At 44.4% G+C, this 11,926-nt stretch overlaps 1 protein-coding gene across 1 annotated transcript in view; it reads left to right on the top strand.

The window, feature by feature from the left end:
* Positions 1-9,944, top strand: part of LOC131272081 (MOXD1 homolog 2-like) — a 46,069-nt gene extending 36,125 nt beyond the window's left edge. Inside the window, exons 8-9 of the mRNA XM_058273699.1 lie at positions 2,839-3,007; positions 8,869-9,944. Coding sequence (XP_058129682.1) covers positions 2,839-3,007; positions 8,869-9,162 — 463 coding nt within the window. The 3' untranslated portion in view covers positions 9,163-9,944. The remainder of the gene's footprint in view (positions 1-2,838; positions 3,008-8,868) is intronic.
* The last annotated feature ends 1,982 nt before the right edge of the window (positions 9,945-11,926 follow it).

Raw genomic sequence — 11,926 nt, forward strand, 5'->3', positions numbered from 1 at the left:
GGGGAGGCCTTTAAAACCTCGCCTAACAGCGACTTAACAACGGCCGGAGCGATTGTGGTAACGGCTGCAAGCATCAAGTCACTTCCAGACACTTCGTTTTTCCCTCGTAAGCTTTTCCCGAAGCGGCAAGGGCCGATCCTTCAGCGTGTGTATCCAGTTGTGGAATGTTTCACTCCCTTCGGGGTATGCCTGGGCCCTTTCGAGCGATCTTGACCGATAAATACGCGACCTACGAAACCCAGCTGGGGACGCGTTGCCCGGGAAAACAGGGAGCTGACGCAAGGAAAAAGGTTCAAAACCATTAACCACTTAAATTTATTGCTGAAAAACATAATTCTCCGAAACGATTACGGAGGGAAATAAATTAAGTAACGGTGTGCGCCCGACTTTCGCAACCTCACCCCGGGGACCCCACGGGTTTTCCAGACGCTGATCCCCACCGGGGGTGAAAAACGGATCTCGGGGAGGACGAAAGCGATCCTGTGCATGGGGAACGTAATTTTTCTTCTGTCCAACAAACACATTTCTTCAAATCGTGCGCTCGAAACGAAATTAACACCGTTGCAAAAGTATATTTTGGCAGCAAGTGCTATTGTTGCTGTTGTTGCTGTGGAACTTCTCATATGCGCCCGAGCGCGGCGTGCCCTTTCCGGTCGGTGACGGTTAGCTATTAATCTTGGGGCTGCTGGAAAAATGGATTTCTCATCTGCGCACGGTGGGAAAGAGTTTCCCGAGCGTTTGGGTAATTGCAAATTCGGGTCGGAAAAACAACCTCAAGATGTCGGCGCTTTGACGTGGATGAATTCATTCCGGTGTGTCGAGGGGGTACATTTTCCAAAAACAACCCGTGAAGAATAAACAGTAAACATCGTTGGCAGAACACAAGAACAATCCAAGCACTACAAACTGCGTACGTTTCGTAAACTTTTCAATCAGCTCCATCGATTCTAGAGCGACCCTTTTCGGACCGCAATGGGCTAGCTGTCGATGTTGCCAACTTCCGCCGGACTAAGTGCACCTTGGGTTACCACGAAAACCGCCGAAAACTAACCGACCGGGTGCATTCGTTACCAAATGGACCGAAACGATGCTCCAGCCGGGTCGAAGCGAAACCCTCCGGGTGCGGGATTCACGCCGGTGGACCATTAGCGCACCTGCGAAAAACCGGACATGTGTGGACCCATTTTCCGTTTCGGCGGTGGGCCACATCGTCCATCGGGGTGACCGCAAAACTGTGGTTACCACTAATAACCGACTGACCAGCGGTGGAACAACGGATATTTCGAACATATATTCTTTCTTGTCGATCATTAAATCTTATTAGAGCGTTGTTTTGAAACTGGCTTATGCAAGCTCTTATGGAAGTTCATTAAATATTGCATAATAATACGCAACACGGTTTATTGTGTTATTTGAACTTGTATCTTCTATTAAAAAAGCAGAATTTGTTTAGGCAAAATAATAATGTAATATCAAATAACGTTTGTTTTAAAAAAAGTAGACAAAGTTCCGTCGGCGATAAGAAAAATGCTAACCATGGTTAACAAGCTTGCAAGTTAATTGAATGAAATCAATTTTATTACAATGTTTCAAATCTTAAGTACCTTGACAAAATATTCCGAAAGCCAGTAATGCGGGCTTACGATACTTGCCAGAAACTTTAGCGATAGCCGAAATAACTATTCATGTAGGAATGTTTTTCAGTTGTTGTGTGGCTTTCATGAGCAAATGCTACTCCGTTTGGACTTTAAAATATTTTAATATGTCCTTCCTTTCAGTTGTAAATGTTTTTTTTTTCGATCAGTTGTAGTTGAGAGGCATAAGAAGGGTTAGCAGATTGGGGTATTTCAATCAAAAGTTTCAAAAACAACATAAAGTACCATGTTTTTTTTATCATTCGTCGCCATGTGGCTTTAAATAAACTATAACATCCATGCTGGTCACGTTGTCGCGATTTTACAAAAACATGTTTGATAGGAGTTTCGAACCGTTTTGTTTGAGTAACTGGCCTTGATCGACACGTCTGTATAACAATGTCCATCTTTTCTAAGTTTTTCTTAACTATAACACCAGTTGAAGCGACCTTCTGACAAAAAGAGTTGCATGGTTAAGCCATTTTTCCATCTGCCTATCATCACAGCCTCTGTTGTAATTTTAGGTCCCGCAGCACAGTTCATGCCCTGACCAAGGTTTCCAAATCATTTTTCAAAATTTTTCCATATGTGACCAAATAGTTAAAAATCCAAATCAGCTGAGTTCGGTAAACAGGAAATGTTATAATTTGTTTATTTAAAAAAAAAATGCGAACGTTAATTGAAGTTAATAGAACAAGTTAATGTTTCAAAATGTGAGAAATAAGTTAAAATGATTTTTACGGTTTTTTTGATGATTTTTTGTAAAATAAATTATTAAATAAATAATTATTTTCATGCTTCGAAAATGTAAGAACCAGATTTAATTGATTTCAATGCTCCTTTGTGAAGGATTTATGTAGAATAAAGAAGAAAAATTTACTTTTGCGTCTGCAATAGTTCATTATCACTTTTCAAACCGTTGAAAAATTTTGAACTTACATGTTTTCAAAATAAGAAAATCTAGAAACTGAAAAAGCGTTATAGAGTAGTTGCTTCAAAACCAAATAAGCTGAAGCCCCAAAAACAAAACAAAAACTTTCGTTTTTAAAACGTTTCTATCCTGAGTTTGCTGAAATGTTACCAATTTCACCTTTTAAAGTGCATTTTCAAACAGATCTCGACCAACTTGTTACTTTCACTTTAACTGTCTGCTCAAGGCACTCTGCAAACGTTCTAAAAATGCTCTAATCTCTTTTTTCCCCAGCGGCACCAACCCGGTCGTCATAGCCTCGCCGGCGGAACTGGCCGGCATGACGCTCGAGCGGCGGCTCACATCGTACGACTGGGAAAACCAGTTCGAAAGCTTCCAGGACGTCACGCGGCAGGGTTCCTTCAAGCCGCTATGCTGGACCCCGACAAACACGATGATGCCGGTAAGTTAAAGCGGATAGCGGGCAACATACCTTTCCGAAGGTGGTATGTGTTAAAAAGGTTCACCTCAAAAATGTCGACTCAATTCCGGCCGGTTGGTCTATTTTTAAGGAATCTCACGCAAGCCAACGGCGACCGCAAGGAAGCCCGTTGCCTACCTGAGCTCCTGTTTTCAATTTACGTTCGGATGCGTCGGAAAAATTCATGGTTTGGTTAAATGGGTATTTTTGAGCGAGGTCGCCCTTTCGTCAATGGACTGAACTGGTCTCGATTTTCCCTTTTTCTCGGTTGCTATTTTGTGTTAAGAACTGGAATCTGTTTTGTGTTTGTGTGTGTGTGTGTTAACTTCCGTAAGCTGCACATGACAGCTTATGACAGACGCCTCAACGAGCAAACCAATGAAGCGTGTAGGATTTCCCAGTGAAAAACCGCCCACTCTGAGCCGTCCCACGCAAGGTTTTCCCCATGGTCGTTTTTGAAACTATCCCTTTACCCCGGCCTTTACCCTTCCAGCGGGGCTTCCCACAGATCCAACGTCCCTTGGCGGGGGCGTTAGCTACTCCGAAGTTAGCTGGGTTGAAAATAAAACTTTTAAATAAGCCCTCCCAAAATGATAATGATAACGTATAATTCCCCGATGGAGCATTCGCCTGCCGAGCCTTGGGAGGTACGCTTTTTTCCCTCTTGCTTTCAGTTTCCAGCCTCGTGCGTGTACACGCTGAGACGTTAATTCCGGGTTACATTCCATGGGCCACGAGGGGGTGGAAAATGCCCGGGAAAATGGGAAAATGCCATGCGAGCAGGAGCCGGAGCTGACTATCAACACGTGTGCACATGCCGATTCCGCCGGTTTTCTGTCGAGCCCCTTCTGACCATTTCCACTTCCACGCTCTTATTGCTTTCCCACACGAAGCGTGTGTACGTTTGTGTACGTGCGTGCGTGTATGTGTGCCCCCTCCACTCTCCATCCTTAATCCGCTCCAACTGGCTGGTAAAACTTCACTCCTCAAAACCCCGCTCTCCACCCTTCCACGGGGGAATGGTATTAGTTTTGTTTTACAAATGAAGGAAAATGAAGGAAAATCCTTACGAGTCTCGTGGGGCAGCAAACTGTCGCCCGCCTGGGGGACGGACGAGTCTAATTCTCGGCGACGGATTTCGAGTGATATAAATGGCTTTAGCAGCGAGCAGCAAATCCTCCCGCAATGAGACCGACGTCGCTAGATGGTTTTGTAGTTTATTTTTTAGGATAAATATTTGTTTTTCTCATTTTCGCTCTGAAGAAAAACGAGGGTAACGTTTCCTTAAATGAACCAAAAAACATTTAAAACATTCTTGCAAACATCGTGCAGCGTTTTCTTATTACAAAGTTGCATAAACACTTCAACGGAAGTACTTTTCCATGCGATTTTCACGCGTGAAAACTGGCGCCTCTCGAGTGTCAATTGATATTGCAACGGCGCGGTGCACTCTGCGTGGCGGCGATGTAGAAAACGCGAACACTAAAGGACCCTTTTGAATGTGCATATGTGTGGGTGGACGCCTTGGGTGTAGCACTTCACTTGAGCAAAGAACAAGAAATGCAGTAAGCTCATCAAGATCGAGATCAAAGCACAAGCCAACAAATGGAATGTGTTCCAAAATGTACTTTCTAAAGCCGGTTTTCCTATGTTCTACACATTATTTTTCTACTTCAAACATCAGAAATGGAGGACGTGTGTTTTTGTTTTTATTCGGGAAACTAGCAGCATTTATGCGTCCATAGCTTTCAAATGCACCTCCATGGTTAAGTAGATGTGAGCTAGTAGGCGCTAATGAGAGACAAACGCACCACTGGCAAAAGTGTCCGCGCACGCTCAAGAACCTGCCGAAGAGAATGACATCAAAGAGTTTTCTTGCACTTCCCTCCATCGGTGTAGAAGTCTTTATGTTTTGATCCTTTGTTTGCCTCACAGGGTGTTTGCTCCACTTTTCTCTCTGCCGATGCACTCAGCCGGATGCAGTCTGCGTTCTAGTGTGGGCACCTGAACATTGTTCTCACAACGCTCGCCGTTTAAGATAGTCTAACCCGACAACCGGCCGAAATGGGAAACATGTAACTCTTTTGCTTTAACATGTCTCCAGCGGGATGTGTTGTAAGCAAACTCTGTTTTCCTCTTCCTTTCCCGTGTATTTTCTTTCCCTTTGTCACGTTTTCCCCACGAACAATTTGTTTTGTCTCGTCCTTCGTTCATCCCGTCGCATTTTTCTTTTCCAGCACAAAATGTCAAGCATACTGCAAACATCAAAGAGATTTCCTGAATTGAAAAATTGCCTTTTGCGTGATAGCACGGTCACCGCGGCGGTGTAGGAGATCTGGTTTTCCTTCTTGCCGTACGAGCGCTCCCTTTTCCCTTTGCACCCGTTTGAAGTGTTTGTGCCTTTTGTTTGCTAGCGAGTGCATTTTTTCGTCTTCCTCCATTTTTTCGGCATTTGGTAAGAAGGTACTTTAGCACGTTCTGAATTTTGGCAGGAGAATTTCGGTACATCTTTTGACAAACCTATGAGTAACTTTTTGGAAAGAGGATGGAGCACAAAGCGTGCCGGAATTAATGATAATCAAATTTTGGGTTGAATACAAACTTGTCTTTGGAAAACAAATTGTAAAGGATATTAATTAAACATTCCTGAATGGGACACTACACAACTTTTTTTCTGATTTTCCGAAACCTCTCATTATAAAGAGGGTCCTTCCCTCTTCGTATCTCTCCTGGATAATGAGGCAGTCTTCTGCGAACACAAAATCGATAGAGTGTAAATGGGACGATCTCTCTTGACGATGCAGTTGCAGTTGAAAGTAGTTCCATCGTACCAACCTCGTCTGATGTAGTTACCAAGAGAGAGCTTTTGAAAGAAAAACAACACAAACTCAAAAGTGATGCTGCATCGATCGAAAGATGAGGTGAAATAATGTGACGGATACGACGTTCTTCAACTGCTCGTGAATCGAGCGACCAACCCAAAAGGATGAAATCTAGACGGCCGGGTTTTTCGCTACACACTATCACACACACACCCCCGATTCCTCAATTTTTTCTTTGTGCCACTTCCCTTTCGGTACTCGGCCTAGAGGACGCGGCCCTTCGTGGAGGAGTAAAGCCTCTCGCTGCGCTTCCAACCCATTCACCATTATGCTCGATATGTTGTAATGTCGGCATCTCTTTGATGTCTGTTTCAAAAGCACTCGCGCTCTTCCACTCCTTTGTTGTCGCCCTCGAGGGCGAAGTCTAGTGCGAGCTCCGGACTCTCCGGTAGGCCTTTTTGAAGGGATGATAACGGCTCACGGGCTCCCCGAGCCAGTGGTGGCGGTGGTGGTGAGTGTGGTAGGTTTTCTTTTCAACCAGACTTACGCCAGAGGGTGGGTTTTGGATGGTTGGGACAGTTTTTTTGCGTTTGTGGTGTACTCATTCTGGCAGTGTTTTTTTTTCATTCCCAGACTTCATAGGCATAGCTCTAGTGGCCATGAGTTTCCTATTTAGAATACGGTACACAGCCCGAGTTTGCGTAGGCAGGTTCAATGAGCTGCAGAGTGAAGGGAGAGCCATCAGATAAGACACTTACAAGAACTATGGCATAGAATTCGAGCTCTAGGATGCAAAATTGCGCGGAGGAAACCATGAAAAAATCTCGTACATGTCCTGCTAGGCCTCATTCGCCGGATGTCTTTCAGGTCTTTCTATCTCCGGTCTTCTCGGTGGCCGCCAGAGAGACCATAATAAACCCATTGATGGCAATGATTAGAAGTAACTGTGCGTGATTGCTTTATGAACGCTTTTTGTACGAAAGGGAAGCTTTTGTTTGAAGCTGGGAGTGGGTGGGGAAGCGATTACACAAACGCTGATAATAGATGGAACTGTAACGCTCGAAGGACACTTACGTTTACGAGATGAAAGGTACAACTCCCAACGTGACGTAAGACGACGTGACGACTCGCCTGCTGAGATAAAAACACATTGGAATAGCTTCTACACTAAACTGGATCTCAGCTCGACTGCAGGAAAACGCAGTTTTTCCGCTCGTTCGTACACTAGCACCTGCTTCCCTCGTGTTCCCGGAGAAGTATCCATGTCTTTGTATGAATATTAAATTTTTAATTTTTTTATTTGCCTTCCACGTTCGCACATTTCACAAGTTGTTTTTCCACTCCCCCTCAACGAGGGAGAAAAACTCTCAAGCAGCGAGCGTTGGGCCTTTTCCGCTGACCAAATGGTCATCCAGCGCAAACCCTCCGCTACATTTGCAGCATTTCTGCTCGGGATTTCTGGATTTCAAACGGAATAATTGAGGCGCAAAAGTTTGTTTATGCCATTCGGTTCTAGGCTCGTCTGGGTGCTGATCCTTATTCTTCAGCCGCTTCCCTTCCCAGCCGTCGGCGTGGGATCCGTTTTCTTGCAAGGAACCTTAGCGTTCGCATGTCGGGAAAAGTCGGGAGGTGGTGAAATAAAAATCCGCATCCCTCGGTCCGCTTCTTTTACGGGTGACTGCAGTCGGAAACTCTGCACGCCAAAGGACGAGTAACACGGAGAAGTATAGGGCCAAGGAGCTCGTTAAGAAGTTTTACATTTTACCCATCTTTTGTTGCCGACGTCTTGTAATGGTTTTGTCGTTGCATTAAGATGCATCCCGAGGGTGACTGTTAGGCGGTGGTTGGAGTTTAGATTAACAACGTCGTTTATAGTTAATTTATTTCGAATGCCAATTATGATCTTTGAACGTTTGTGGATTTTAGGTGGACTCCTTAAGACGAGAGAATTTTAATCCTCATTTTGGGGAAGTGGAATTCTTGACAACTGTTTCCCGATATAGCTTGTAAAAAAATACAACATCTTTCCCTTGAAGAAACCTTTCTTGAGAATGTCCTTCCTTTGATGGAACACTACAAAAACCAAGTATCACTCTCGTTAGCAGAAACGGTGGTTGAACATGAAGGAAAGGATACAGTTTTCGTCGAGAAAATGGCTTTGGTAATTGGTATGCGGTTACGGGTGGAGCTAAAAGAATCCAACAACTTTCCTTCCCACCCTCGTGTTCGCCCCCTTCGCCCCCATTTGCGTCCTGCAAGATGGACGGATGTGTTTTGGATCCTTCATCCGATGGATATCGGTTTCACATTGCCCGTCCGACGCAAGGAACCCTTCTGAGAGAATGCTTCTAGATCCGAAACAAGGTGTAGCATCATCGGAATGGGAACGATTCTCCGCAAAAAGGGCACTTTCCGCACACTCGCTGCCTCGAGCTTGCCCAAAACTATATCATCAACATTATCTCGACTCACATTTCCTCCCCCGCTCCCGAACGTCCAGTCGTCGAAAACGCAGCATCAAATGCGAACCGCACAAGTGAAAAGTGCACGATGCAACTTCCATCACGGGTTTCCTCACTCTCCCGACGATGCCCCGGGAAAAACCGCCCCACGAGTGGGATTGCAGTTGGGGTAACGAATTGGAACAAATGACCAGAACGTTCCATGTTTTATCAGAAAATCCACCCCGACCCTGCCTGCGTTCGCCGCCGTTCCGAGTTTTCTTGGTTTCCCGAAAACGTGTCCCGGTGGCAGATATGAGTGGTATCATTTTCCACCAAACCGAACACTTGGCGAGCAAGTGGTGGACGAACAAAAAAATAGAAAAGAAGAACAAGTGGGGGAAAACACGAGCGAAACATTTAAACAGTAAAGTGGGTTTACCGACGTGAGGAACGTGACGAAATTTTCAATTCGAAAAAACATTTAACCGAACCGTTCCCGAGTGGTGGTTTTATTTTTCGGTAGTTCTTGTCCCGGTTATTCATCTGGTTTTTCTTTTTTGCTTTTGTCTCCTTTCAGGGCAGCGAAGCGGAAGCGTACGGTAGCAACATAACGCAGTCGTGGAAGCCGGTCGACACGTGCCGTGCCGTTCACACCAACCTCGTCACGGAGATGATCGACATGCCGGCGATGGACGATCACGAGTCGACCAACATGATCGATGTGGATCTGAAGGCGAAGATGTCGCGCAGCGGCCAGCAGACACCGCCCACCACCAACCACCGCCAGGTGGGACGCAGTGCCGGCACGGCGCTGTTCGAATCGTTCCTGCTGCTCTCCCTGGCGACCTTCGTTGGGCTGAGCGTGCAATAAACACCAGCAAGCCACCACAAACTGCATTAGCAAACGAAAAACAGGTCCCGAATCGAAACATAACACACACACACACACTAGTGCAAACATATTAAAAAAGCAATAAATACCCTAAATCAAATACACTCTTCCCCGCGAACATAGTTGCGCCATAGCGAGCCGGAAGCTCATTACATTCCGCGAGAAAAGGGGAAACAATATCTGCCACATCGCTCCAGGATAAAAAAACAACCAACCAACCAAACTGTAAATATCATCATCATTTGTTGTGAGGACGGGGGTGCTTCAGATAAGCGAATCATAAAAGGAAGAAAGAAAAGAGTGATACCATACTGGAACAGAACAAAAAACTATCCACACTGGGAGAAACAATTTGTATAAAAGACGGCAAAAAGAAACCAGAATCGAAAAATCAACTATACTATAAAATGAACGTGTATATAGCTTCATTTACTGTAAAACTAACTAACTGAATAAGGATGGGGTTTCGAACGCGAGCGAAGGACGCGAATCCTATCGTCACGCCTGCATCACCACAGCAATACTAACCAGTTGATTAATGTTTAGTTTGAGAGTTTTCATTTGTTTTCCGACCCAACCCCGCCGCCGCGGGTTTCGTTCTTACACTCGTGCTAGCTGAAACACAAACTGTTTAACCGAATAATGTGTATGTAGAACGTGGCATCCGTCGCCCGACGGAGGCACGGGTGGAGGCTAACTAAAACGGTGGAAGGATGGGAAAGGTGTACGCTGTAAAACTAAACCAAAGCGATTACGAATAAATTGTCAAAATAAGCTAGTTGTTACTTCTGTTCTCTGAGTATATTGGTTTTGATATCACACATTTAAAAAACACATCCATCGATTGGTTTTTCTCATATAGATTGTGTACAGTAAGTTCCATAATAAAATGCGAATGTTTTCAATGCTTATTTTTGGGTAACTTTAAACGTTATTTTTACCGTGGTCATGCATCTGGCAGTAAACTTTGAGACGATGTCATCAAAACAGTGGTTCTCGAGTAAAAAAGTGTAGAAAATTGTTCGCAAAGAAGATTGTGACTTGTTTACTGGACGTCTAAAAACACGTAAAACAAATTTTGCTGATTGTGAGATGCCACCTGACTACTGTTTACCGTATCGTTCACTCCTTGTTGAACTACCTCTCTGAAAACCAGGAAGTAGCCATCCACTCACACGTCGAAGGTCATCAGATCAATGAGAGATTAAGTGAGGCAAAATCGTATCACACCGATCCGGAAATTGGCTAAAGAAACCGATATTTCAAAATCTACCATGAATCGGCGGATCAAACATGACTTAAAATGTTTGTCCAGAGTAAACCGTCTTCTTGCACCAGACCGAATCAAACAACTATAGCTAGAGTTCCCGAAGCATTTGGTGTGAACATTAAAATAAAAGAAAACCGTCATCGCCTTCTCTGATCAAAAAATGTTCATCGTCGATCCCGTGTCTAACACACGTACAGACAAGTTTATATCGCCGAAAAAGGTTGAGGATGTTCCAGAGAATTTGGAAACTATTTATTTATTTATTTATTTATTTATTTATTTATTTATTTATTTATTTATTTATTTATTTATTTATTTATTTATTTATTTATTTTTTTATTTTTTTATTTATTTATTTATTTATTTATTTATTTATTTATTTATTTATTTATTTATTTATTTATTTATTTATATATTTATTTATTTATTTATTTATTTATTTATTTATTTATTTGTTTTTTCCCTCCCACCGGGCTTGAATTCTTTGCTTTAAACAACTTGGGCACATGATCGGGTTAAGGCCTGTGAACGTTCTAGCACCATTGTTGGATCCATTTTTTTTTATGGGACATACTGTAATGACTTGCTCCCGAACGCACGATCAAGCAATGCAATTGATTTTACGTTCTCTAATCACAAGTGATTGCTTGGCCCGATCGATTTCCTTGGTAGGCCGGATCTGCTTGGGACGATATGGTGCAGCTTTAATCATTCTACATTGCAGTTCCTTCACCGGAATGGAGGAAGGAACCGCTTCAACTTCAATGGGCAACGCAAGAACTCGACGCCATGGTGAATAATCTCCTCGGCATCATGTGTATGCGTTCGTGTTTGGTGCACAAACTTGCAACGCCGTACCGTGAAAATTGTATTCTGGGAGGCTTCTGGCAATTTTCCCTTTCTCCTCTCTCCCCCCCCCCTCCCTTCCCCCACACACGCCTCTCCCACACGAAGCTTCCGGTCGGTTTGCCGTCGTTCGATCGATTCTTCAAAATGAAGCTAGCAAAGCAAATATTTCATCAGCACAAACACGAGGAGGAGGTGGAGGGAGATACACCATCGCTCATCGGTTCGGAAAACGGATATCGGAGGAGGTTGGCGATTTTCCCGGCGTTCCATCCCGGTGTGGCCACAAACTGATAATTAATCTTCACAAGTCTCGCGCGAGCGCCAACAACGTCCCTTCGTCGTCGTCGCGTCCCTGGTTGGAGGCTCCGGACCGGGATCCTGCCGTTCGTTTGTTGTTAGCGTGTCGGTGGTAGTGTTGCAGTCTGGCCGCAAAATCCCTTTAGGGATCGTGCACGCACCGGGCGAAGGTCAGTTGCTCCCTGACGCATCCCACATGGCGTTCGTGTGTGAAACGTAAATTATGCACCCGAAAGGCTACCCTACGTTTGGAAGAGGTTTCGATGGATTGGAAAGGACGCTCCTGAGTTTTCTCTTCACCCCGTGGGCGAACGAGCCCGTCACGCC

The sequence above is a fragment of the Anopheles coustani genome, chromosome 3, assembly GCF_943734705.1.
Source record: "Anopheles coustani chromosome 3, idAnoCousDA_361_x.2, whole genome shotgun sequence".
In the NCBI taxonomy this organism is placed as follows: domain Eukaryota; kingdom Metazoa; phylum Arthropoda; class Insecta; order Diptera; family Culicidae; genus Anopheles; species Anopheles coustani.